The sequence below is a fragment of the Oncorhynchus tshawytscha genome, linkage group LG23, assembly GCF_018296145.1.
Source record: "Oncorhynchus tshawytscha isolate Ot180627B linkage group LG23, Otsh_v2.0, whole genome shotgun sequence".
In the NCBI taxonomy this organism is placed as follows: domain Eukaryota; kingdom Metazoa; phylum Chordata; class Actinopteri; order Salmoniformes; family Salmonidae; genus Oncorhynchus; species Oncorhynchus tshawytscha.
The window spans coordinates 22,785,845-22,811,875 of record NC_056451.1 but is presented as its reverse complement, the minus strand read 5'-3'; the positions used below and the strand labels follow the sequence as shown (position 1 = coordinate 22,811,875).

Below are 26,031 nucleotides of genomic sequence, written 5' to 3'. Positions count from 1 at the left end.
AGGCCAACATGTAACACCACTAGCTGCTTTCCTCCCTGTCTCTCAGACCTCCACTCCTCCAAACTCTTCCTCCCTGTCTCTCAGACCTCCACTCCTCCAAACTCTTCCTCCCTGTCTCTCAGACCTCCACTCCTCCAAACTCTTCCTCCCTGTCTCTCAGACCTCCACTCCTCCAAACTCTTCCTCCCTGTCTCTCAGACCTCCACTCCTCCAAACTCTTCCTCTCTCTCTCGTTCTCCTCCAAGTTTGATACTAAAGTGGAATCAGCACAGAGTGTAAGCATGTCAAACACAATAAAGCCTGAAGTTACACTATCTTCTGTCTGTCTGTCTTAGGAACTATACTTTCATTACTATGTGCATTTATAATGGTATGATGGAGGTGCAAGAGTTTTATTTGGGTTTCATGTTTGATCATATTAACATACAACTATAGTATGCAGGCTATATACCGTACTAGTCATACATCCTGGACAATATGTTTTAAGTATGGGGTAAATTATGAGGTAGCATATTTTCAATGCCCTACATACACACATCAAGCAATGGAAGAATTGAACTTGTTTTTGGAACTGTGCAGCAGCTTACTCTGTTTGCTGTGCAGCAGCTTACTCTGTTTGCTGTGCAGCAGAGGGCATCAGTGAGTTGCTCCATCTGTCTGTCCTTCTCCATTCACTTTGATGCCATTATTAGTTTATCAACAAGGCATTCTCCCTCCATATTAAGGCATACATAAGATACATATACATAAGGTACATAAGATTAACAATGGCTGTTTATCAGGAACAGTGGAAATCAACCTTTCTTATTCCTATTATCCATCCATTCTTGAGTCAGAGATGTTGTGCTTATCTTTTCTCCCAGCATCAGGAGGACATGGTTCTCTCCCGCTCTCTCTGGCTGTACCCGAGCTCTGACGTCCTTTCACTCCTTTCTTTATACCTCTTCTTCTGTTTCACTGAATCTGAAGCCCCTTCCCAGGCTGCTCCACCTTCAAGAGAAATGTTAGATCAATAGATCAATATCTATCGATAGATAGAGAGAGGTTAGTGAGGGGTCAAGTGTGTGTTACAGTAAGTGGAAAAGCCCCTGTAAAATACTTTATTATGGTATAGAACAGCCCTCCACTCCCTCCCCCCTCCTCTCCGATACTCACCCTCTCCACAGGCCTGGGAGGAGACGGAACAGGAGTGGAAGTTTGGCTCTGAGACAGAATCCTCACTGTTACCAGAGAACACAACAACAGCATTCACCACCGTCATCTTTTAACACTTTGGAAAGCTAATACTGTATACAAGGTGCTATACAAATAATGTTTAAAACATGGTACTTGTGGCCACATTTACTATTTTATGTACAGCAAGCATATTATTGTGTTACACTAATAATAAACACACACTTTTTTAAGAAAATCCCATTGGGGACAGGCATGGCTGACCTGTGAGAGATTGGGAGTGTGGGCGGTTGTCTGAAACCCCCAGAATTTTCCTCCTCACTCCTAGCTAGCTCCTCCCACTGGCATCTTAAGGAGAGGAGAAGGAACACAAGTGCTGCCAATCAAATTCAATGAGGAAGTACTGTAACCAAATTAGTTTTATTTAGTTGTGTAGCATTAGGTCACACACAGTGGTGAGGTTTCAGGTTATTGAGCAAAACATACAAACCAAAAGTGTTTATAAAAAATGTATTCAGTAAACTGTATGGCTACAGCCAGTAAACATCAGACCAAGGGAGGAACAAACAGTGAGCTAACATTTTTTACATTGCCCTATTTTATTTGTCTATCTCCTGAGCTTCTTTAGGATGTAGGCTACAGTACACAATTATTTTATTTGTCTATCTCCTGAGCTTCTTTAGGATGTAGGCTACAGTACACAATTATTTTATTTGTCTATCTCCTGAGCTTCTTTAGGATGTAGGCTACAGTACACAATTATTTTATTTGTCTATCTCCTGAGCTTCTTTAGGGTGTAGGCTACAGTACACAATTATTTTATTTGTCTATCTCCTGAGCTTCTTTAGGGTGTAGGCTACAGTACACAATTATTTTATTTCTGACAGACATCTTCCATAAGTCTTAAAAGCCTAAAATGCAGTTATCCATCCACTGCAGTAGGCATTTAGAGCTCACCTGTTAGTGCTGGCAGTGTGGTGTGTGAGCGCTCTGTCTGAGGGGGTGTCACTGTGAGCCTGTGGTGGAATAAGGACACACTTTTACCTGTCTACCGAAGCCCCAGTTATCAGTGAATATGGGTTAGACTTCTTCTTTCCATTGTGATACTGTTACTATGAATTCTGTAGAGTGTGTGTATGGGGGAACTTACAGAACGTGAGTTAGAGTGGGAGTATTTGGCCAGTATACCGGAATGCCGTAAGGGGGCTTTTGGGGAAGGGCAGTGGGAGAAGGTGCTGTGTTTGGGAGGGAGGGGTGGAACGAGGCGAGAGCTGGGGAACTGGTACTCTTCAGACGTCATCTGCATCAGAGAGCGAGAGAGAGAGAGAGAGAGAGAGAGAGAGAAGTTGAAAGGAGAGTCAATGCAAGAGAAAACCCCCCGAGGCAGAGACAGTAAAAGAGAATCCCACCCCACCCCCACACACAACAAAACACACCCTCTTCATACAGGCCAGGTTTTTCATGACTAGCTGTACATCCTCCAGGTCATCTTCCTCTTCCTCGCTGACAGACAGGTAAGGCTCCACCAGGATGGACTCTGTCCCTCTGATGTCACAGCGACAGTATGGGCAGGTGTGTCCATCCGACTTCTGCAACACATGGAATGATGACACCAGGTTAAACAGAATTAACATTATCTACACATCTGTACTGTCTGTTCATGTGTGGAAACTCACGTGTCTGTGTACGTTTGTGTATTGTTGTATCAAATCAATTCACATTTTATTTGTCACATACTTCGTAACAACAGGTATAGACTAACAGTGAAATACTTCCGGGCCCTTCCCAACAATGCAGAGAGAAAAATGATTGCTATATGTCAAAAGGGTCCCTGGGATGATGCAGTAATTTGTCAAGAGCATTCCCGAGCAGATATATTTCCCATGCTGAAAGTACAATACCCATAATAATGTCCTTTCTGTGTGTTATTTGCATGAAGCTACACTTACAGTAAAGCAACTGGTTTAGCATATCAAATAAAGATAGAGCATTCTACCGTAGTTCACTGGTAAAAAACGGAGTATTCTGTTCAAATCGAATCTATTGTTTCTTCTTGTCCCCTGAAGTGTGACTGTGACAGTGTGTGTCAGTGTGTGAGAGTGTGTGACCCGGTGAGGAGTGGAAACTCTAAGAGTGAGTTTCCTCAGTGTGAGTGTATCATGAGGAAGATGTACGCGTCGGCTCACACAGGAAGTCCTAACCCACATGTTAGGACACGATGGCCAATAATACTGCTCTACATGCTGCTACGCCGGTTCACCTACTGATGTGTAGTGGGCTGGCTCACTGACTGATGCACAGATGGACAGACTAGCCTACTGACAAACTGACTGACAGATTAACTGACTGACTGACTAACTAACTGACTAACTGACTGATTGACAGGTGGATGGGAAGATGATGTATATTAATACAAGAGGATGTGGCTGGGTGATGTCAGAGACATTGTGTGAGTGAACGATGTGTGGTTTGACTTTGAGGATTTTGATGGTGACGTCGTCAATCACAGAGCAGGCATACCTGCCATCCTGTGAGGCAGGGTTGACACAGCAGGTGTCCGCAGGGCTGGATGCGTGTGTCCTTGTCTCTCTCTGTACAGATCTTACACAGCTGGAAGGTACTACCCATCTCACAGTACATCTCATACTCGTCCTCTGTGACTTTGACCCTGCTTCTCTGTGCTGGTTCACACAGACTGGTGAGGTCTGGGTTCACATCACGTCCGTCAGGGTAAAGATAGCTGCAGACAAACACAACACAGAATTACACACACATTATGTAAAACGATTACAGGCCTGTGCAAATGTTGTGTGTGAGTGTTGTTCAGCTGTTTGTTCACCTGCACCCGCCCACAATTTTTAATAACCCATCAGCACTCTGTCATGGAAAAATTGCAAGATTATGTTATAATGCTTTTATTGCATCAAATGGTTGTTTTATTCGACAGAACAGAGTATTCTGTTAACTATTGTGTGTGTGCTCTACTGAGGATGAGATAACACTTTTTGGGTGATAAAACCTAAAGACCCTGCTTCTCTTTGCTGGTTCACGGATCAGACTGGTGAGGTCTGGGTTCACATCACGTCCGTCAGGGTAAAGATAGCTGCAGACAAACACAACACAGAATTACATGTGAGAGGCTACACATTATGTAAACACGATTACAGGCCTGTGCAAATGTTGTGACTGTGGAATTTGTATAGAGTCTCACAATCATCACACATAAATCACATAACCGGCACTGCTATCATCCTCTGTTATCACTTCACAAATCTTTTCCAAACATTACTTTTCTGGCCCTCCCTTCTCTTTATTTTCAACTCTTCATTTCACAGCTTTTCTCTAATTGAATTCAACTCTGGCATTGTCCTTTTTGCCTCCATGTATTGAAGTGAGCTTTTTCTGCCAGTTACCATAAGCATTTAGCGATTGGAGTGTACACTATTTAGCACTCGTACAGTTAGGCCCTAGAGCTTAGGCTTATGCTCTAAAGCCATTGCCAGAAGGCCTAATATAATTCAATTAAAACCTCAATGTTTGTGGATTTTTTTAAGGTACTGTTTTCTCTTTATTGAACCGCCCGCCACCCAGCCACCCTTCATCCACACAATAGTTAATGACCCTGAACCCACCCCACGGATATAACCACCTTTTTTTATGAGTCAACCCGCGCATCACTGGTGTGTGTGTCAGTGGACGCTCCTGAGGGGAGAACGGCTCATAATAATGGCCGGAACGGCGCAAATGAAATGGGGCATCAAACACCTGGAAGTCATGTGTTGGATGTATTTGATACCATTCCACTGATTACACTCCAGTCATGACCACAAGCCTGTCCTCCCCAATTAAGGTTCCACCAACCTCCTGTGGTGTGTCCATGTGTGTGTTTACTCACCAGCCCTCCCTGAAGCCCTGGATGAGGGCCTGGTAGAGAGGTGTATTCTGGGGGATCGTCTGTACGATGCCGCCATCACCAGTCACATGACCAATGGCCCACTGGCCCATCCGAGTGCAGCTCAGACGGAAGATGTAGCTGGACAGAGATACAGAGTTCACATGGAAACGTCTTTACTGAAGTACATACAGATTTGACCATGAAATACAGGTAACCGCCAAAATAAAGGAAACACCAACATAAAGTATCTTATCAGGGCGTTGGGCCACCACGGGCCAGAACAGCTTCAATGCATCCTTGGAATAGATTCTACAAGTGTCTGGAACTCCATTGGAAGGATGCGACACCATTCTTCCATGAGAAATTCAATAATTTGGCGTTTTGTGGATGGTGGTTGAAAACGGTGCTCCAGAATCTCCCATAAGCGTTCAATTAGGTTGAGATCTGGTGACTGAGATGGCCATGGCATATGGTTTACATTGTTTTCATGCTCATCAAACCATTCAGTGACCTCTCATGCCCAGTGGGTGTCATCTTATGGGGACATAGCCATAGTAGCCAAAATAATGGGCAAAATAATGGCCTGCCCAGCATTTTTGTACATGACCCTAAGCATAATGGGATGCCAATTGCTTAATTAGCTCAGAAACCACACCTGTGTGGAAGCACCTTCTTTCATTATACTTTGTACCCCTCATCTCCTCAAGTGTTTCCATTATTTTGGCAGTTACCTCTACTTATCTAGGTATCATTCTTTACTATCACTATAATTATAATGACAGTGTGTCCCATTAAAAGTAATCATTGCAGATATTGTTGTAGGGTATGGTACATCTCCTCTCTTTTCTCCTGAGTCCTTCCTATCCCGCGGTTCCTTCCCTTCATCTACTCTCTCTCGCCACACCCCAACCCATCCACCTCCAAACAATCTCTCCTGTCCTCACCTCCCGGGCTGGTGCAGGTAGTTTTGGAGGCGGGCTTTGACCTGGTCGTAGGTGAGGAAGGCCATGTAGCCGGGGTGGGTCACTGCCAACTGGTTCCAGTTCCTCAGAAGAGACCTCCAGGGCTGACAGGAGAGGGGAGGACATATTTACTATCAGTTGAAATATGTGTTATTTCTTTCCACTTTGGAATGTTTTGGCTTTCTTTAGACAGTGGGAGAGAAAGAATGGGATAGACGTCTTGGAAAGTGACAGAATGCATGTTCACTGAACATTATGTGAGGTGTCTAATTAACCAGGATGTAGGGCTACTTAGAACAGGGCTAACATATATGGATCACATGTACCTGGAATAGCCTGGTGAAGATGTCAAACTCGAACACTGAGATGTGGTCGTTACAGGTGAGATCTACAGTTGACTTTAGAGCCATGGACTCCATCCCCTCTTCAAAGCCATGGACCCTACAGAGATGCTGCTTAAAACTGCTCCACTGCACAATACACCTAGGTGAGAGAACGAGAGGAGGGGAGGAGAGGGAGAGAGGGGTGTGAGATAAAGGAAGAAGGAAAATGAGAGAGAGAACGAGTGTGAAAGTGAGGAGTGAAAACGCAAGTGGAGGAACAGAATACTTTTCACAAGACTAGAAAAAAACTACCTACACAACCGGTCAAAAGTTTTAGAACACCTACTCACTCAAAGGTTTTTCTTCATTTTTACTATTTTCTACATTGTAGAATAACAGTGAAGACATAAAACAATGAAATAACACATGGAATCATGGGGTAAACAAAAAATCTTTTGATTCTTCAAATAGCCCCTGTTTGCCTTGATGACATCTTTGCACACTCTTGGTATTCTCTCAATCAGCTTCATGAGGTAGTCACCTGGAATGCATTTCAATTAACAGGTGTGCCTTCTTAAAAGTTGATTTGTGGAATTTCTTTCCTGCTTAATGTGTTTGAACCAATCAGTTGTGTTGTGACAAGGTAGGGGTGGTATACAGAAGATAGCCCTATTTTGTAAAAGACCAAGAACAGCTCAAATAAGCAAAGAGAAACGACAGTCCATCATTACTTTAAGACATGAAGGTCAGTCAATACGGAAAATGTTAAGAACTTTGAAAGTTTCTTCAAGTGCAGAAGCAAAACCCATCAAGCGCAATGATTAAACTGGCTCTCATGAGGACCACCACAGGAATGGAAGACCCAGAGTTACCTCTGGATAAGTTCATTAGAGTTACCAGCCTCAGAAATTGCAGCCCAAATAAATGCTTCACAGAGTTCAAGTAACAGACACATCTCGACATCAACTGTTCAGGGGAGACTGTGTGAATCAGGCCTTCATGGTCGAATTGCTGCAAAGAAATCACTACTAAAGGACACCAATAATAAGAAGAGACTTGCTTGGGCCAAGAAACATGAGAAATGGACATTAGACCGGTGGAAATGTGTCCTTCTCCTTTGGAGATTTTTGGTTCCAACCTGCCATGTCTTTGTGAGACGCGGTGCGGGTGAACGGATTATCTCCGCATGTGTATTTCCCACTGTAAAGCATGGAGGAGAAGGTGTTGTGATGTGGGGGTGCTTTGCTAGTGACAGTGTCTGTGCTTTATTTGGAATTCAAGGCACACTTAACCAGCATGGCTCCCACAGCATTCTGCAGCAATACGCCATCCCATCTGGTTTGGACTTAGTGGGACTATCATTTGTTTTTCAACAGGACAATGACCCAAAACACACCTCCAGGCTGTGTAAGAGGTATTTGACCAAGAAGGAGATGGAGGGCTGTATCAGATGACTTGACCTCCACAATCCCCCAACCTCAACCAAATTGAGATGGTTTGGGATGAGTCGGACCGCAGAGTGAAGGAAAAGCAGCCAACAAGTGCTCAGCATATGTGGGAACTCCTTCAAGACTGTTGGAAAAGCATTCCAGGTGAAGCTGGTTGAGATAATGTCAAGAGTGTGCAAAACTGTCATCAGGGCAAAGGGTGGTTATTTGAAGTATCTCAAATCTAAAATATATTTAGATTTGTTTAACACTTTTTTGGTTCCTACATGATTCCATATGTGTTATTTCATAGTTTTGATGTCTTCACTATTATTCTACAATGTAGAAAATAGTCAAAATAAAGAAGAATCCTTGAATGAGTAGGTGAACAAAAACTTTTGACCAGTAGTGTATATACAAATATACTGTTCCTATTTGTGGAATGTTCTGTCAAGCCTACGTCCCTTATTCCATTCTAGTTCCACTGTTACCCCACCCAACACTCACTTGTTTCCAAATGCTCGCCTCCAGAACTCTCCGGCCTCTGCTATAGTCAGCCTAAAGGTGTCGCCTTGAAAGCTTCCCTCTGGAAACATGGCCCTCAGCTCCCAGAGCATGTGACTGAAGAGCAGGGACAGCTTGGTCAAGTTTCTCCTGTGAATAACAGAAAATAACATTAAGCTATTCTGAGCTTTTTACAATGTATCAACTAGGGTGATAAGGGTAGGCTTTCTGGTCCATAGCTTAAAATGCAACAGTGGCAGCTAGAATTAAAATAAACTTTAGATTTCATAGACATAATGGGTATTGTACCCTCTAACAAGCAGTAATGTATCCCTCTCTTTCTCTCTCTCTCAGTTCAATTCAATTCAAGGGGCTTTATTGGCATGGGAAACATATGTTAACATTGTCAAAGCAAGTGAAGTAGATAATAAACAAAAGTGAAATGAACCATAACAAATGAACAGGAAACATTACACTCACAAAAGTTCCAAACGAATAAAAACATTTCAAATGTCATATTATGTCTATATACAGTGTTGTAACAATGTGCTAATAGTTAAAGTAGAAAAAGGAAAATAAATAAACAGAAATGTAGGTTGTATTTACAATGGTGTTTGTTCTTCACTGGTTGCCCTTTTCTTGTGGCAACAGGTCACAAATATTGCTGCTGTGATGGCACACTGTGGTATTTCAACCAACAGATATGGGAGTTTATCAAAATTGGATTTGTTTTAGAATTCTTTGTGGGTCTGTGTAATCTGAGGGAAAATGTGTCTCTAATATGGTCATAATATGGCAGGAGGTTAGGAAGTGCAGCTCAGTTTCCACCTCATTTTGTGGGCAGTGTGCACGTAGCCTGTCATCTCTTGAGAGCCATGTCTGCCTTCGGTGGCCTTTCTCAATAGCAAGGCCATGTTCACTAAGTCTGTACATAGTCAAAGATTTCCTTAATTGTGGGTCAGTCACAGTAGTCAGGTATTCTGCCACTGTGTACTCTCTGTTTAGGGCCAAATAACATTCTAGTTTGCTCAGTTTTTTTGTAAATTATTTTCAATCTGTCAAGTAATTATCTTTTTGTTTTCTCATGATTTGGTGGGGTCTAACTGTGTTGCTGTCCTGGGGCTCTGTGGGATCTGTTTGTGTTTGTGAACAGAGCCCTAGGACCAGCTTGCTTAGGGAGCTCTTCTCCAGGTTAATTTCTCTGTAGGTGATGGCTTTGTTGTGGAAGGTTTAGGAATCGCTTCCTTTTAGGTGGTTGTAGAATTTAACGTCTCTTTTCTGGATTTTGATCATTGGCCTATTTCATGCCTTATTTGGTGTTTTACTTTGTACACTGGTGACATTTTTGCAGAATTCTGAATGCAGAGTCTCAATTTGGTGACTGTCCCATTTTGTGAATTCTTGGTTGGTTGCACTGAACAAGTATTTTTAGCCAGATCCTAATTGGTATGTCAAATTTTATGTTCCTTTTGGTGGCATAGAAGGCCCTTCTTGCCTTGTCTCTCAGATCGTTCACAGCTTTGTGGAAGTTACCTGTGGCGCTGATGTTTAGGCTGAGGTATGTATAGTTACCTGTGGCGCTGATGTTTAGGCTGAGGTATGTATAGTTACCTGTGGCGCTGATGTTTAGGCTGAGTTATGTATAGTTACCTGTGGCGCTGATGTTTAGGCCGAGGTATGTATAGTTACCTGTTGTTTAGGCTGAGGTATGTATAGTTACCTGTGGCGCTGATGTTTAGGCTGAGGTATGTATAGTTACCTGTGGATGTTTAGGCGCTGATGTTTAGGCTGAGGTATGTATAGTTACCTGTGGCGCTGATGTTTAGGCTGAGGTATGTTTATAGTTAGTTACCTGTGGCGCTGATGTTTAGGCTGAGGTATGTATAGTTACCTGTGGCGCTGATGTTTAGGCCGAGGTATGTATAGTTACCTGTGGCGCTGATGTTTAGGCTGAGGTATGTATAGTTACCTGTGGCGCTGATGTTTAGGCCGAGGTATGTATTGTTTTTTTGTGTGCTGTAGGGCAACGATGTCTAGATGGAATTTGTATTTGTGGTCCTGACAACTGGACCTGTTTTGGAACACCATTACTTTGGTCTTACTGAAATTTACTGTCAGGGCCCAGGTCTAAAACAAGGACATTTCTAAGTGACCCCAAACTTTTGAACGGTATTGTATATGTTTTGCTGTTTGTTCTTTGTTATAGAGCCAAAAATATTGGAGAAGTGGTTCATCCATACATCTTCATTTAGGATAGATAACTCTTTGTGTTGTTGTTTGTTCAGAGTTTTCCAATTTTCCCAGAAGTGGTTAGTTTCTATGGATTCTTCAATTACTTTGAGCTGATTTCTGACTTGGCTGTTCCTTCTTTCTCCGTAGCGTATTTCTGTATTGCTCTCTCTCTCTCTCTCTCTCTCTCTCTCTCTCTCTCTCTCTCTCTCTCTCTCTCTCTCTCGCTCTCGCTATGTCACACACACACACACAGGTACACTCATGCTTGTACAAACAGGACGTCACAGTCTAGCTCTTCCTGTCCTTGTTCGTTTTGTGCCGCAGAAACATAATTTTCCGTTAGCAACTTGACCAACCAACAAGACACTCAAAAGTTACTGAGTGGTTCTTCTCTTGTGTGTCTATTATCAGCCTGCCAGGGACAGGAAAGATCCGGCCACAAACCTCTTACTGTGTGTTCCACTCACCGTCTCAACCATTCTCTCATCTCTCTGGCTGTACGGGCAGTTGAGAGCAAGACTGAAGTTTCCATCCTTACCTAACCTGGTTGACCATGTTCATTTCTTAATTTCCACCACACTCATTCACTACATCCTGTCTACAGTTGAGCACAATGGTGTGTGTAAAGCATAGCAACTTCTTATTTGAAAAAAAGAGCTTGCATGGCATTGATACTGTACGCGTGATAGTACTATGTGCCTGCCACTCACTGAAGACCAACAAGGCAACAGTACATGTGGCATAGTTACCAGTTTTTGCAATAGACTATTATCACTAATGTAATATACAATATCTACCTTATAGCTGTTACTTATTGCTGCAACAACCGTGGTTAATTGCAATTGTACCTGCAGGGACCCTGCCATTGAATTTAGCTTTAAAGCAAACTACGGCATTTTACCCAGGCGTGGGACGTGTGTAAAAACGTAGAAGAACAGAGAAACGTCTATTTTTGTTTCTGTGCTGCTTTCTACGAACAGAGAAGGGTTCGAAGGAGAGTGTGGGCGAGTAGGTGTCAATGTTTGTTTCATTGTATGTGGGTGTTATTAATATAAACTAACAATAATCTGCCTCTCTCAGTTGTTTTATTTAAACTTTTGTTATGACATGGCATAATGCAAATTGATGTGATTTCATGATGCACACATTCTGTAGATTCAGAGAGCAAAATATGGACGACAAGGAGCGAAGGGAATAACAGTTGTGTTAAGACTTGCCAGTCCTGCTGTACTGCGTTGCACTGAACATGCATCTGTAGCCAAGCCCTGCTCTTCTTACCATTAGTGAGATTCAGCATTTTGGAAATATTACACATAGCTCATAGCTTTTTCTTGACTTCACAGATAATAAAGACTTTTTTGTATTATTGTAAAAATGTTGTGTGTTTAGTGGTAGATATATAATTGAGAAATGTTTGTTTAATTTTGTACTTTGAGTAATTAACAAATGTAAGAAACAATATTTAAAAAACAAAAAATGTGTGAAGAAGATATTTAATATTTACTTAATGTTGTTCATGATTGTTTTTAAAACACCACCCTGAAACGTCTCAGAGAACCCCACTGCCTTTCTCCTTGGCCCGTATATCCCAGAGAGTTGTTGCGATCACCCAGTTTCACCCAGTTACCATTAGCATGATAAAGCCTCAGGTCCACTCCATTGTCTCTCTGAGACATTAGTAGTCTCAACGGAACAGAGGTTTGGTTCCAAACATTTAGATACACTCAGACACATATATTTCTAAAATACCCACCTTAAAAACTGCACAACTACCAAATAACTAAATGTATCTGCAGTAGCACGACCCTAAATGCCATATTGATTCTGTGTTTATGTTTTAAGACAGCCGACTTGAGGGAACTGGGAATGTTCATTTTCGTCTCGCTGGTACTTTAACTGGATAATAATGGGTGCTCAGGTCTATTTGTGTCTATTGTGGTTCTGCTCTGTCTCTGGCTGTGCTCCAAAATTCACTTATTGTACATATCAAGTCTAATGCCAACCAAGTCCTTATGAATTTGCAAATCTAATACCATGCATTTTCATTTTCCTAGTTGGCCTTAGTTACTTAAGAATTTATTTGAATATTGGGCATTGAGAATATTGGAGGAAAGTCTGTGTCATGGTGCTAGTGGATTCAGATATCTCGGACACGTGCCCTGCCCTTGACCCCACAGCGGATTTATTTGTCTTAGTAAAGGTCAACCTAGAACGGAATTGTTTTCAGGTGAAAAAGTCAACATCCTAAAAATGTACTCTAAATCAATGGTATCCTTAGGGTTCAATTTCTGGCATAGTACAATAGACTTGTAGCCTACAGATGCATAATGTTTTTTGAGTAGTAATTATTTCGCTTCTGTGGATATGAAAAGTATTAATGTTTATTCATGCTAGATTAAAAGTGAATGAGGAGAGCAAAAACCATGTCAACAATGTGCAGTGTTGGGGAGTAGTGAACTCCATGTGGTTCAACTAGTAATTCAACTACATTTAGCAGTAGCTTGGTGGTAGTTGAACTCAATTCAAATATTGGTAGTGTTTTTAGTAATGAATTACTTTTTTGTAATGTTGTGATGTAGCTAACTATTAGGACTAGACACTTTTTATTTGGAAAAAAAAAATATATATAGGTGTAGCAGACAATAATTTTCCTTCCTTTTTTGGCATCAGACCTGCCTAATTCCCACTTGAAACATAGTTTTGTGTTTAATAGCTGTAATAACAAATTCTGTTAACATATGACCCCAAAGTGATCTTGTCTTGCAATTTGTAGTCTATGACATTTCAGAATTAAATATTAGAATTGTACACTGAGTGTACAAAACATTTAGCTCTGACCAGGTGAATCCAGGTGAAAGCTATGATCCCTTATTGATGTCACCTGTTAAATCCACTTCAGTCAGTGTAGAGTAAGGGGATGAGACAGGTTAAAGAAGGATTTTTAAGCCTTGAGACAATTGAGACATGGATTGTGTATGTGTGCCATTCAAAGGGTGAATGGGCAAGACAAAAGATTTTAGTGTTTTTGAACGGGGTATGGTAGTAGGTGCCAGGCGCACCGCTTTGAGTGTGTCAAGAACTGCAACGCTGCTGAGTTTTTCATGCTCAACAGTTTCCTATGTGTATCAAAAATGGTCCACCACCCAAAAGACATCCAGCCAACTTGTCACAACTGTGGGAAGCATTGGAGTCAATATGGGCCAGCATCCTGTGGAAAGCTTTCGACACCCTGTAGAGTCCATGCCCCAAAGAATTGAGGCTGTTCTGAGGAACACCTTCCTTCAATATTAGGAAGGTGTCAGGAAGGTGTTCCTAATGTTTTGTACACTGTGTCTATATTGGAAAATATTTCATAGTTTAGAATTGCTAGACAAAGTTCTCTGTATGGGCTAAAAGTCTTGTTTTGTCATGACACAGTATGGTCATCTGGCATTGCCAAAAGAGCTTGGCAGGCTTTATGTAAAAGTATTGTGGAGTGTGTTTAAGATTTTTGTTTGGGGTTACAGACTACAGACTAGGGAAAAAAGTATTTGATCCCCTGCTGATTTTGTACGTGTGCCCACTGACAAAGAAATGATCCGTCTATAATTTGAATGGTAGGTTTATTTCAACAGTGAGAGACAGATAAACAACAAAAAAATCCAGAAAAATGCATGTCAAAAATGTTATAAATTGATTTGCATTTTAATGGGGGAAATATGTATTTTACCCCCTCTCAATCCGAAAGATTTCTGGCTCCCAGGTGTCTTTTATACAGGTAACGAGCTGAGATTAGGAGCACACTCTTAAAGGGAGTGATCCTAATCTCAGTTTGTTACCTGTATAAAAGACACCTGTCCACAGAAGCAATCAATAAATCAGATTCCAAACTCTCCACCATGGCCAAGACCAAAGAGCTCTCCAAGGATGTCAGGGACAAGATTGCAGACCAACACAAGGCTGGATTGGGCTACAAGACCATCGTCAAGCAGCTTGGTGAGAAGGTGACAACAGTTGGTGCGATTATTCGCAAATGGAAGAAACACAAAAGAACTGTCAATCTCCCTCGGCCTGGGGCTCCATGCAAGATCTCACCTCGTAGAGTTGCAATGATCATGAGAACGGTGATGAATCAGCCCAGAACTACACGGGAGGATCTTGTCAATGATCTCAAGGCAGCTGGGACCATAGTCACCAAGAAAACAATTGGTAACACACTACGCCATGAAGGACAGAAATCCTGCAGCGCCCGCAAGGTCCCCCTGCTCAAGAAAGCACATATAGATTCTCGTCTGAAGTTTGCTGAACATCTGAATGATTCAGAGGACAACTGGGTGAAAGTGTTGTATTCAGATGAGACCAAAATGGAGCTCTTTGGCATCAACTCAACTGTTTGGAGGAGGAGGAATGCTGCCTATGACCCCAAGAACACCATCGCCACCGTCAAAAATGGAGGTGGAAACATTATGCTTTGGGGATGTTTTTCGGGTAAGGGGACAGGACAACTTCACCGCATCAAAGGGACGATGGACGGGGCCATGTACCGTCAAATCTTGGGTGAGAACCTCCTTCCCTCAGCCAGGGTATTGAAAATGGGTCGTGGATGGGTATTCCGGCATGACAATGACCCAAAACACATGGCCAAGGCAACAAAGGAGTAGCTCAAGAAGAAGCACATTATGGTCCTGGAGTGGCCTAGCCAGTCTCCAGACCTTAATCCCATAGAAAATCTGTGGAGGGAGCTGAAGGTTTCGAGTTGCCAAACGTCAGCCTCGAAACCAAAGTGGGACAAAATCCCTCCTGAGATGTGCAAACCTGGTTGCCAACTACAAGAAACGTCTGATTGCCAACAAGGGTTTTGCCACCATGTACTAAGTCATGTTTTGCAGACGGGTCAAATACTTATTTCCCTAATTAAAATGCAAATCAATTTATAAACATTTTTGACATGCGTTTTTCTGGATTTTTTGTTTGCTATTCTGTCTCTCACTGTTCAAATAAACCTACCATTAAAATTGTAGACTGGTCATTTCTTTGTCAGTGGGCAAACGTACAAAATCAGCAGGGGATCAAATACTTTTCCCCCTCACTGTATATAGTCATTTACTTGCGATTATCACTGACAAATCTAATAAACATTCAAACAAAAGTGTTTCTCAGGCTTGGCAATAGGGTCATTTTGTTATCTAGCACAGGCCTATCTGGTAGTCACATCATTGTGGCGAGCATCATGTCTCTCAGCCTGGACTGAAATCTCCCCCTGGCTCCTCACATGGCACGAACGTATGTAGCCTGTCTGCTAGACTATACACTACAGACAGGATATCACTGTAAACTTGGGCCAGCATCCCTTTGAAACGCTTTCGACCCCTTGTGGAGTCCATTACCCGACGAATTGAGGCTGTTCTGAGGGCAAAGGGGGTGCAAGTTAATATTTGGAAAGTGTTCCTAATGTTTTATATACTGTAGTAAACTATATTTTCTTAAGGGTAGCTTTAGTGTTGCTCAACTTCTTTCAGTGTAAAGTAATCGGTAGCTTGGTAAACTATATTTTTAGAGTAGCTTCCCCAACACTGACAAAGCGTATGGTAATTGGATTAAGCTCCAAATCCTAACTGGAGACACATGCAGGTAACTTTTTGAGCCGTTTGAGTTTTTACAAAGATATCGTTCAGAACCAAATATATCAAGTTATGTCCCGACCCTTGTTGTTCTCTCTCACCTGTAGCTGGACATCTCCTCGAACATCTTATCGCGCCCCTCTTTAAACAGCAGCATGGCCCGGTTAGTCTTATCCAGCAGGTGTCTTGCATGGATCCTCAGGTACTGCCCCTCGTCCCCCCGGGGGACCTGCCCCCCGGCTGCAGGCCCCCTGTACGGCTCCCACACCTGGGTGAGCAGCTTGGCTGTCTCTGAGACCACATCTGGGAGGTACGGGGGGCTGTTCCTCAGGCCCAGCCTGGGGTTGGTACACAGCCGATGCAGCTTCTCCAGCCTCTTCAGGGCCTTGTCCACCTGCCGCCGGTCAGAGGCACTGGGCAGCTGGGAGGTGGATGTCAGGCTCCGGTCAGATCCTAGCCCGTTCCCCCCCGTGGCCATTGTCCTGAGGAAGGATTCCTGGTTGTGGTGTGTTAGTCCGAGTAGGATCTGTTCAGTGCAGCCTGGCGGTTTGTGTCTGGCAGCCCTATCTATGACAGTTGAATGAGGGAGTGGTCTAGATGTCTGGCATGTCTGGCATGGACAGCTTAGTAAATGATGTCATTGTATCTTTATGGTTGACAGCTTTGGTTGAAAAGAGCACACTTTATACAATATATCTTCACCAGTGTTCCTCAGTAATCCAAAGAATAATCCAATGAAATCAGGTAACCCAGATAGGGGCAGAGTGCCAGAATATACCATAGTCCAACAGGAATGGAGACAACTGCTGTGGTTTAGAAAGAGTGGAGGGGAAACGTCTTGTCCAGAAAAGCGCAAACAAATAATCTCTCAAAACTGTTTACAAACAATCTCTCAAAAATGTTTGTTTTCAAGTCTACATTCATCAAGTCCTCAATTCATAAATCCTCAATTTCTTTGGTCAGTTTTCCAGAAGTAGCCAAGATCTTTTAGGAACAGTCTCTTTCCAGTTAATTTTGTAAAGAGTAAGTGTAAAGAGGAAATCTGAAAGAGAGAGAGAGCAAGGGAGGGCAGAACAAGACAGACAAATAACCACTCACCCTTCCTAAACAATCTCAACACCTCTCCTGCCCTGTTCTCTCCACCCCTTCTTAGGCAACATTTTACGCTCTCATGCCCAGGCACTATCTCTCCCCCCAAGTGGCGTAACGCTCTCTGATTTCATCTACAACATACAAATGGTGTCTCAGATATAGACCTCAGGCTCTCTTTGCAGCACAACGGAAACATTTGTTATGTCTCAGTCTGACTCTGGCTGGTCCCTCTCTCTCTCTCTCTCTCTCTCTTTGTTTTGTGTCACTTTCTCATGCTCTCACTCTCTCTTTCTTTGATGTTCTTCCGGGTTTGCAGCCAGATGAACAGGTTTGTAGTCTTTGTGTGTGAAGGAGGAGTGAGGCTGAGATAGGTTTGGGCTTAGAGGTAATCGATTACTAAGAAAGGAGGGGGGAAGAGGAAACAGGGGATACCCACAAGGAGAGTGTCGTGTAGAGGGTGGTAAGAAAGAGAGAGTAGAGTAGAGAGAGAAGAGAAAAAGAGAGTATAGAAAGAGAGAGAGAGAGTAGTGGAAACTTATAGTGATTAGCTGTCACAAAGATGAAGAGCACTGTGCTACAGCATGTGTGTGAAGTCATTGCAGTGCAGGTCAAGGCCCAGTGATGTTTAATGTGTAAAGCAGCTCTCAACTGCTGTCTTCCCTTTGTGAGACCGTGGGACCATGCAGAAAATACATGGCATTTAACTGTTAGCACCATATTCTTCTCTGTTGTAACGTTTGAAAAGGGAAACGACCTAGAGAGAACGGCCATCCCAATTGGATAAAGTTGGAGGTGTCTAAAAACTGCCACAGACTCATGAATACATCTTTTCTATTCCTTTTTGTATCAAGTTTTGACATTTTTTTTTGGTTGACAGGACAAAATACACAAATCAATAGACAGTACACAATTACACACTGTCAAGTGTTGTAGTCCATATTTTAATATAGTCTGATTTTGCACCTTATCGAGAAAATTACAGTTCAAGTTGAGCTCATGAATAACTTCAATAAGTTCACAGTCCCCAAATCCAGAACAAATTCAAGAAAGCGTACAGTATTATATAGAGCCATTATTGCATGGAACTCCGTTCCATCTCATATTGTTCAAGTCAACAGCAAACCTGGTTTAAAAAAGCAGATAAAGCAACACATCAGGGCACAACGCCTCTCCCTCATTTGACCTAGATAGTTTGTGTATATGTATTGGTATGTAGGCTATGTGTGCCTTTTGTAAAAAATTAAAACTTTTTTATGTAGTTCTGTCCTTGAGCTGTTGTCTATTAACGTTCTGTATTATGTCATGTTTCATGTTTTGTGTTGGACCCCAGGAAGAGGAGCTGCTGCTTTTGCAACAGCTAATGGGGATCCTAATAAAATACAAATACCAAAATACCATGAATAAGGAAATCCATTGCAGAGTGTGTGAGGCTTGCCATCGTAAGGCAACCATTCTCTTGGCAGCTGTTAGGCATGGATGTTAGGTTTAGTGTAGAGTGATCATTACGCAGTAGCACATTGGAAAGACATGGGATGTGTTAAGATAAAATGCTTGATAATGATGAAGCCAAGTCACAGTTTTCCAAATGAAGAAAACCACTATGCACCTTTCCTGTATGATTGGGTCTCTACTGCCGACAGGTGGCAGAGACTGGAACTGCATTGGCCTGGTAGAATTCTTTATAGCCAGGCTATACTTACATTATCCACATGATGGAGACACTGGCAACAAGTTCACAGTCCGAGCGTGTGAGGCTGCTCACTGCACCAAAGAGATCTCCAAGTGTATGTTGCAATGTTTACAGAGACTCGGGGTCTTCCCTGCATCATTCTCCAGTGCCCGTCACATTCAGTTTGTTGTCAATTTACACTCAGTGGCCAGTTTATTAGGTACACCCCGTTCACAAAAATGGTTAGCTCCTACAGTGAGTCAGGTGGCCATGGCTTCTATATAAAGCAGGCAGACAGGCATGGAGGCATTCAGTTACTGTTCGATTGAACGTTAGAATGGACAAAACCAGTGACCTAAGCGACTTTGAGAGTGGTATGATCGTCAGTACCAGTGGTGCTATATCCAGTATCTCAGAAATGGCCGGCCCCCTGGGCTTTTCACGCATGACAGTCAGCGACAGTCCTGTGGGCAAAAACAGCTTGTTAATGACAGAGGTCAAAGGAGAATGGCAAGAATCGTGCAACCTAACAGGCGGGTCACAAACAGGCAAATAACAGCACAGTACAACAGTGGTGAACAGAACGGCATCTCAGAACGCACAACTCATTGGTCCTTGTCACAGATGGGCTTTTACAGCAGACAACCACACCAGGTTCCACTCCTATCAGCTAAAAACAAGAAGAAGCGGCTGCAGTGGACACATGATAAACAACACTGGAAAATTGAGGAGCGGAAAAACATTACCTGGTCTGTGTCCGACGAATCCTGGCTCCTGTTGCATTATGCTGATGATGCAACAGATGATATCATATTATTACTTACCCTCTTGCTCTTTTGCACCCCAGTATCTCTACTTGCACATCATCATCTGCACATCTATCACTCCAGTGTTAATGCTAAATTGTAATTATTTTGCCTCCATGTCTTATTTATTGCCTCACCTCCCTACTCTTCTACATTTGCACAAACTGTACATAGATTTTTTTCTATTGTGTTATTGACTGTACGTTTGTTTATGTGTAACTCTGTGTTGTTTGATTTTGTCGCACTGCTTTGCTTTATCTTGGCCAGGTCGCAGTTGTAAATGACAACTTGTTCTCAACTGGCCTACCTGGTTAAATAGAGGTGAATTAAATAAAAACATTTGGTGTAAGCAGCAAATAAAATAAAATAAAATCTTATTTGTCACATACACATGGTTAGCAGATGTTAATACGAGTGTAGCGAAATGCTTGTGCTTCTAGTTCCGACAATGCAGTAATAACCAACGAGTAATCTAACCTAACAATTCACAACAACTACCTTATACACACAAGTGTAAAGAGATGAAGAATATGTACATAAAGAGATATGAATGAGTGATGGTACAGAACGGCATAGGCAAGACGCAGTAGATGGTATTGAGTCCAGTATATACATATGAGATGAGTAATGTAGGGTATGTAAACATTTTATTAAGTGGCATTGTTTAAAGTGGCTAGTGATACATTTTTTACATACATTTTTCCAATATTAAAGTGGCTGAAGTTGAGTCAGTATGTTGGCAGCAGCCACTCAATGTTAGTGATGGCTGTTAAACAGTCTGATGGCCTTGAGACAGAAGCTGATTTTCAGTCTCTCGGTCCCTGCTTTGACGCACCTGTACTGACCTCGCCTTCTGGATGATAATGGGGTGAACAGGCAGTGGCTCGGGTGGTTGTTGTCCTTGATGATCTTTATGGCCTTCCTGTGACATTGGGTGGTGTAGGTGTCCTGAAGGGCAAGTAGTTTGCCCCCGGTGATGCGTTGTGCAGACCTCACTACCCTCTGGAGAGCCTTACGGTTGTGGGCGGAGCAGTTGCCGTACCAGGCGGTGATACAGCCCGACAGGATGCTCTCAATTGTGAATCTGTAAAATTTGTGAGAGCTTTTGGTGACTAGCCGAATTTCTTCAGCCTCCTGAGGTTGAAGAGGCGCTGCTGCGCCGTCTTCACCACGCTGTCTGTGTGGGTGGACCAATTCAGTTTGTCCGTGATGTGTACACCGAGGAACTTAAAACTTACTATCCTCTCCACTACTATCCCGTCGATGTGGATGGGGGGTGCTCCCTCTGCTGTTTCCTGAAGTCCACGATCATCTCCTTAGTTTTGTTGACGTTGTGTGTGAGGTTATTTTCCTGTCACCACACTCCAAGGGCCCTCACCTCCTCCCTGTATGCCATCTCGTTGTTGTTGGTAATCAAGCCTACCACTGTAGTGTCGTCTGCAAACTTGATGATTGAGTTGGAGGCGTGCGTGGCCACGCAGTCGTGGGTGAACAGGGAGTACAGGAGAGGGCTCAGAATGCACCCATGTGGGGCCCCAGTGTTGAGGATCAGCGGGGTGGAGATGTTGTTACCTACCCTCACCACCTGGGGGCGGCCCGTCAGGAAGTCCATTACCCAGTTGCACAGGGCGGGGTCGAGACCCAGAGTCTCGAGCTTGATGACGAGTTTGGCGGGTACTATGCTGAGCTGAACGCTGAGCTGTAGTCGATGAACAGCATTCTCACATAGGTATTCCTCTTGTCCAGATGGGTTAGGGCAGTGTGCAGTGTGGTTGCGATTGAATCGTCTGTGGACCTATTTGGGCGGTAAGCAAATTGGAGTGGGTCTAGTGTGCCAGGTAGGTTGGAGGTGATATACTAGTCCTTGACTAGTCTCTCAAAGCACTTCATGATGACGGAAGTGAGTGCTACAGGGCGGTAGTCGTTTAGCTCAGTTACCTTAGATTTCTTGGGAACAGGAACAATGGTGGCCCTCTTGAAGCATGTGGGAACAGCAGACTGGGATAAGGATTCATTGAATATGTCCGTAAACACACCAGCCAGCTGGTCTGCGCGTGCTCTGAGGACGCGGCTGGGGATGCCGTCTGTGCCTGCAGCCTTGCGAGGGTTGACACGTTTAAATGTTTTACTCACGTTGGCTGCAGTGAAGGAGAGTCTGCAGATTTTGGTAGCGGGCGTGTCAGTGGCACTGTATTGTCTTCAAAGCGAGCAAAGAAGTTGTTTAGTCTGTCTGGGAGCAAGATATGCTGGTCCACGACGGTGCTGGTTTTCTTTTTGTAATCTGTGATTGACTGTAGACCCTGCCACATACGTCTTGTGTCTGAGCCGTTGAATTGCGACTCTACTTTGTCTCTATACTGCCGCTTAGCTTGTTTGATTGCCTTGCGGAGGGAATAGCTACACTGTTTGTATACGGCCATGTTTCCGGTCACCTTGCCCTGGTTAAAAGCAGTGGTTTGCGCTTTCAGTTTCGCGCGAATGCTGCCATCAATCCACGTTTTCTGGTTTGGGAATGTTTTAATCGTTGCTGTGGGTACGACATCGCCGATGCACTTGCTAATAAACTCGCTCACCGAATTAACGTATTCATCAATGTTGTTGTTTGACGCATTGTGGAACATACCCCAATCCACGTGATCAAAGCAATCTTGAAGCGTGGAATCAGATTGGTCGGACCAGCGATGAACAGACCTGAGCGTGGGAGCTTCCTGTTTTAGTCTCTGTCTATAAGCAGGGAGCAACAAAAGCATGAGTCCATGGCCCCATCATGCCTGGTGTCAACAGTACAGGCTGGTGGCAGTGGTGTAATGGTATGGGGAATGTGTTCCTGGCACACGTTAGATCCCTTAATACCAATTGAGCAATGTTTGAACGACACAGCGCATCTGTACATTATTGCTGAACATGGCTACAGAGGGGTCCAACCCGGTACTAGATGCATGTACCTAATAAACTGACCACTGAGTATACATCTAATGACACTAGGTGGCCATGGCTCCCTTTTATGGCTGCATAATTAATCAAATTCACATCAACATCGCAATATTGACATGTGCAATATCCATATAGCAAGAGATCCATATATCATGCAATATTTTGAAACACCAATAAGCCGTGTGTTTGTCGTCTCTCTACCTCTCCTCATGGCTGCTCCTCGCTGTTAGATTCACTGTAAGTTTGCATGCTGTTTTGTTAGGTTTAATGCAGTCAACAGATTGTTCCAAACAAGAATGATGTTGCTTTCCACTTTGCTTCTTAATATAAATAATTCTATTTCAAATGGTTCATCCAAGTGTTTTGATCTATATCGGAAGTCAAATTGGAATCGCAATATTTACTTGTTATTTTTAAATCGCTATTCAATTTTTTTGGCCCATATCGTGCAGCCCTACCTCCTTTCACTCTCTCAGGGTGTTCCATCTTGTCTGTCCATTCACCTCTACACCACCACAAAACCATCCTGCCACGCCTTGTTCTTAACAGAATGCTGCACTTTTCTGCATTTTGACAAGCTTAGTGTAAAGACATAAATCAAATCAAATCAAATCAAATTTATTTATATAGCCCTTCGTACATCAGCTGATATCTCAAAGTGCTGTACAGAAACCCAGCCTAAAACCCCAAACAGCAAGCAATGCAGGTGTAGAAGCACGGTGGCTAGGAAAAACTCCCTAGAAAGGCCAAAACCTAGGAAGAAACCTAGAGAGGAACCAGGCTATGTGGGGTGGCCAGTCCTCTTCTGGCTGTGCCGGGTGGAGATTATAACAGAACATGGCCAAGATGTTCAAATGTTCATAAATGACCAGCATGGTCGAATAATAATAAGGCAGAACAGTTGAAACTGGAGCAGCAGCACAGTCAGGTGGAAGTTGAAACTGGAGCAGCAGCATGGCCAGGTGGACTGGGGACAGCAAGGAGTCATCATGTCAGGTAGTCCTGGGGCATGGTCCTAGGGCTCAGGTCAGTTGAAACTGGAACAGCAGCATGGCCAGGTGGACTGGGGACAGCAAGGAGTCATCATGTCAGGTAGTCCTGGAGCTCAGGTCCTAGGGCTCAGGTCCTCCGAGAGAGAGAAAGAAAGAGAGAAGGAGAGAATTAGAGAACGCACACTTAGATTCACACAGGACACCGAATAGGACAGGAGAAGTACTCAGATATAACAAACTGACCCCAGCCCCCGACAAGGCTACTGCAGCATAAATACTGGAGGCTGAGACAGGAGACAGGAGGGGTCAGGAGACACTGTGGCCCCATCCGAGGTCACCCCGGACAGGGCCAAACAGGAAGGATATAACCCCACCCACTTTGCCAAAGCACAGCCCCCACACCACTAGAGGGATATCTTCAACCACCAACTTACCATCCTGAGACAAGGCTGAGTATAGCCCACAAAGATCTCCGCCACGGCACAACCCAAGGGGGGCGCGCCAACCCAGACAGGATGACCACAACAGTGAATCAACCCACTCAGGTGACGCACCCCCTCCAGGGACGGCATGAGAGAGCCCCAGTAAGCCAGTGACCCAGCCCCTGTAATAGGGTTAGAGGCAGAGAATCCCAGTGGAAAGAGGGGAACCGGCCAGGCAGAGACAGCAAGGGCGGTTCGTTGCTCCAGAGCCTTTCCGTTCACCTTCCCACTCCTGGGCCAGACTACACTCAATCATATGACCCACTGAAGAGATGAGTCTTCAGTAAAGACTTAAAGGTTGAGACCGAGTTTGCGTCTCTGACATGGGTAGGCAGACCGTTCCATAAAAATGGAGCTCTATAGGAGAAAGCCCTGCCTCCAGCTGTTTGCTTAGAAATTCTAGGGACAATTAGGAGGCCTGCGTCTTGTGACCGTAGCGTACGTGTAGGTATGTACGGCAGGACCAAATCAGAGAGATAGGTAGGAGCAAGCCCATGTAATACTTTGTAGGTTAGCAGTAAAACCTTGAAATCAGCCCTTGCTTTGACAGGAAGCCAGTGTAGAGAGGCTAGCACTGGAGTAATATGATCAAATTTTTTGGTTCTAGTCAGGATTCTAGCAGCCGTATTTAGCACTAACTGAAGTAAAATAAAATAAGGGTAGAAGTCGCTCATACAGTCATGAAGAGGTGGGTGCTGTATGAGTGTACGGGTGGCCAGGGTAGCTCAAACAGATTAAGATTAGGATCACTTTATTGGTCAATTGCACACAAGGTCCAACCGAAAGTTGACTTCTGCTTTTAACCCAACCGAAAGACACACACAGGTTCTTTTGGAGAGGTGCTAGGGGCTGCCACACTGGGCGCCCGGGGAACTGTTGTTGTGCCTTTCTCAAGGGCATAATGGCATCTAGGATTTGATACCAGCAACCCTCTGGTTTCAGTTCATTTCCCAGGCAGATTTTTCCCATCGGACCCAGAATTCCAACTGGCAACCCTCCGGTTGCTGGTTCACCTCTCTAACCGCTAGGCTACCTGCCTCCAACAGTTCATGGTAACGATCATCCCACCACATCCCACACAAAGGCACACAGGACACCTTGACTATCTACTGTATCCAGCAGCTGCACAATGTGTCAGCACAGATTCAGCAGGGTGTTTCAGGGACTTTAGACACAAAGCTTGATTTCCCGTTGGCGGTTCCACACTTCGATACATCTGAGGAAAGTCCCAAATTGGCCCTGGTAACTAAAGAATCAGCTGGAGGCAAACCGAGTGACATGTGTGTGTGTGTGTATTGCGGGGGTGGGGGGTGATGGAGTGAGATGTGCAATGACACAGAGGCCCAGATCAGAAGGCTATTTAAGGCTGTCCCTTTATTGGTCAATTGTACATAAAGTCACACTGAAATTTGACCTCTGCTTTATCTCAACCCCTCCAAAAGACACACATACATATACAGTTCGGAGGAGGGGGCTGCCACATTGGGCGCCCGTGGAGGAGTTGTGGGGGGTTAAGTGCCTTGCTCAAGGGCACAATGCCTTGCCCATCAGAACCCTGCAGACACTAAACCCTCCATGGAATGAGTTTGAAACCCCTGGATTAGATCACATTTTTTCTCACCACTTCCTGGTGCCAAATGCACTCTACGCAGAATTTGAGCATTGCGTGCCATTTTGCCATCTCTAGCAGCGTTTGTGCTAGTCCTAATTTAAAATCCGAAAAAAGCATTTGTCATCGTTGACATATTAGGTCAATCCATAGCCTAAACCGGGGTAAAACAGGAATTCTAACATTAAGTGAATTAAATCAATCATATGTCTTAATTAACATTGAACATTTAAGTTACAAGAAACCTTTAATTTCTTAAAGGTGTTAGTTTAAAAAAAAAGTAGACCGTCAGAACGCATTGTTTGAGTTTGCAAACAGGAAGGTAAAGAGT

The 26,031-nt window shown here is 43.7% G+C and overlaps 1 protein-coding gene across 1 annotated transcript; it reads right to left on the bottom strand.

The window, feature by feature from the left end:
• Window positions 1–376: 376 nt before the first annotated feature.
• Window positions 377–17,449, bottom strand: cblc (Cbl proto-oncogene C, E3 ubiquitin protein ligase). Its single transcript, XM_024403700.2, has 12 exons — window positions 16,218–17,449; window positions 8,288–8,434; window positions 6,357–6,513; window positions 6,013–6,134; window positions 5,069–5,206; window positions 3,694–3,913; window positions 2,610–2,762; window positions 2,324–2,473; window positions 2,131–2,189; window positions 1,438–1,521; window positions 1,156–1,220; window positions 377–990 (listed from the first exon to the last, which is right to left on the bottom strand). The coding sequence occupies exons 1-12, from the start codon at window positions 16,592–16,594 to the stop codon at window positions 866–868; spliced, it is 1,797 nt and encodes a 598-aa protein (XP_024259468.2). The 5' UTR covers window positions 16,595–17,449; the 3' UTR covers window positions 377–865.
• Window positions 17,450–26,031: the final 8,582 nt, after the last annotated feature.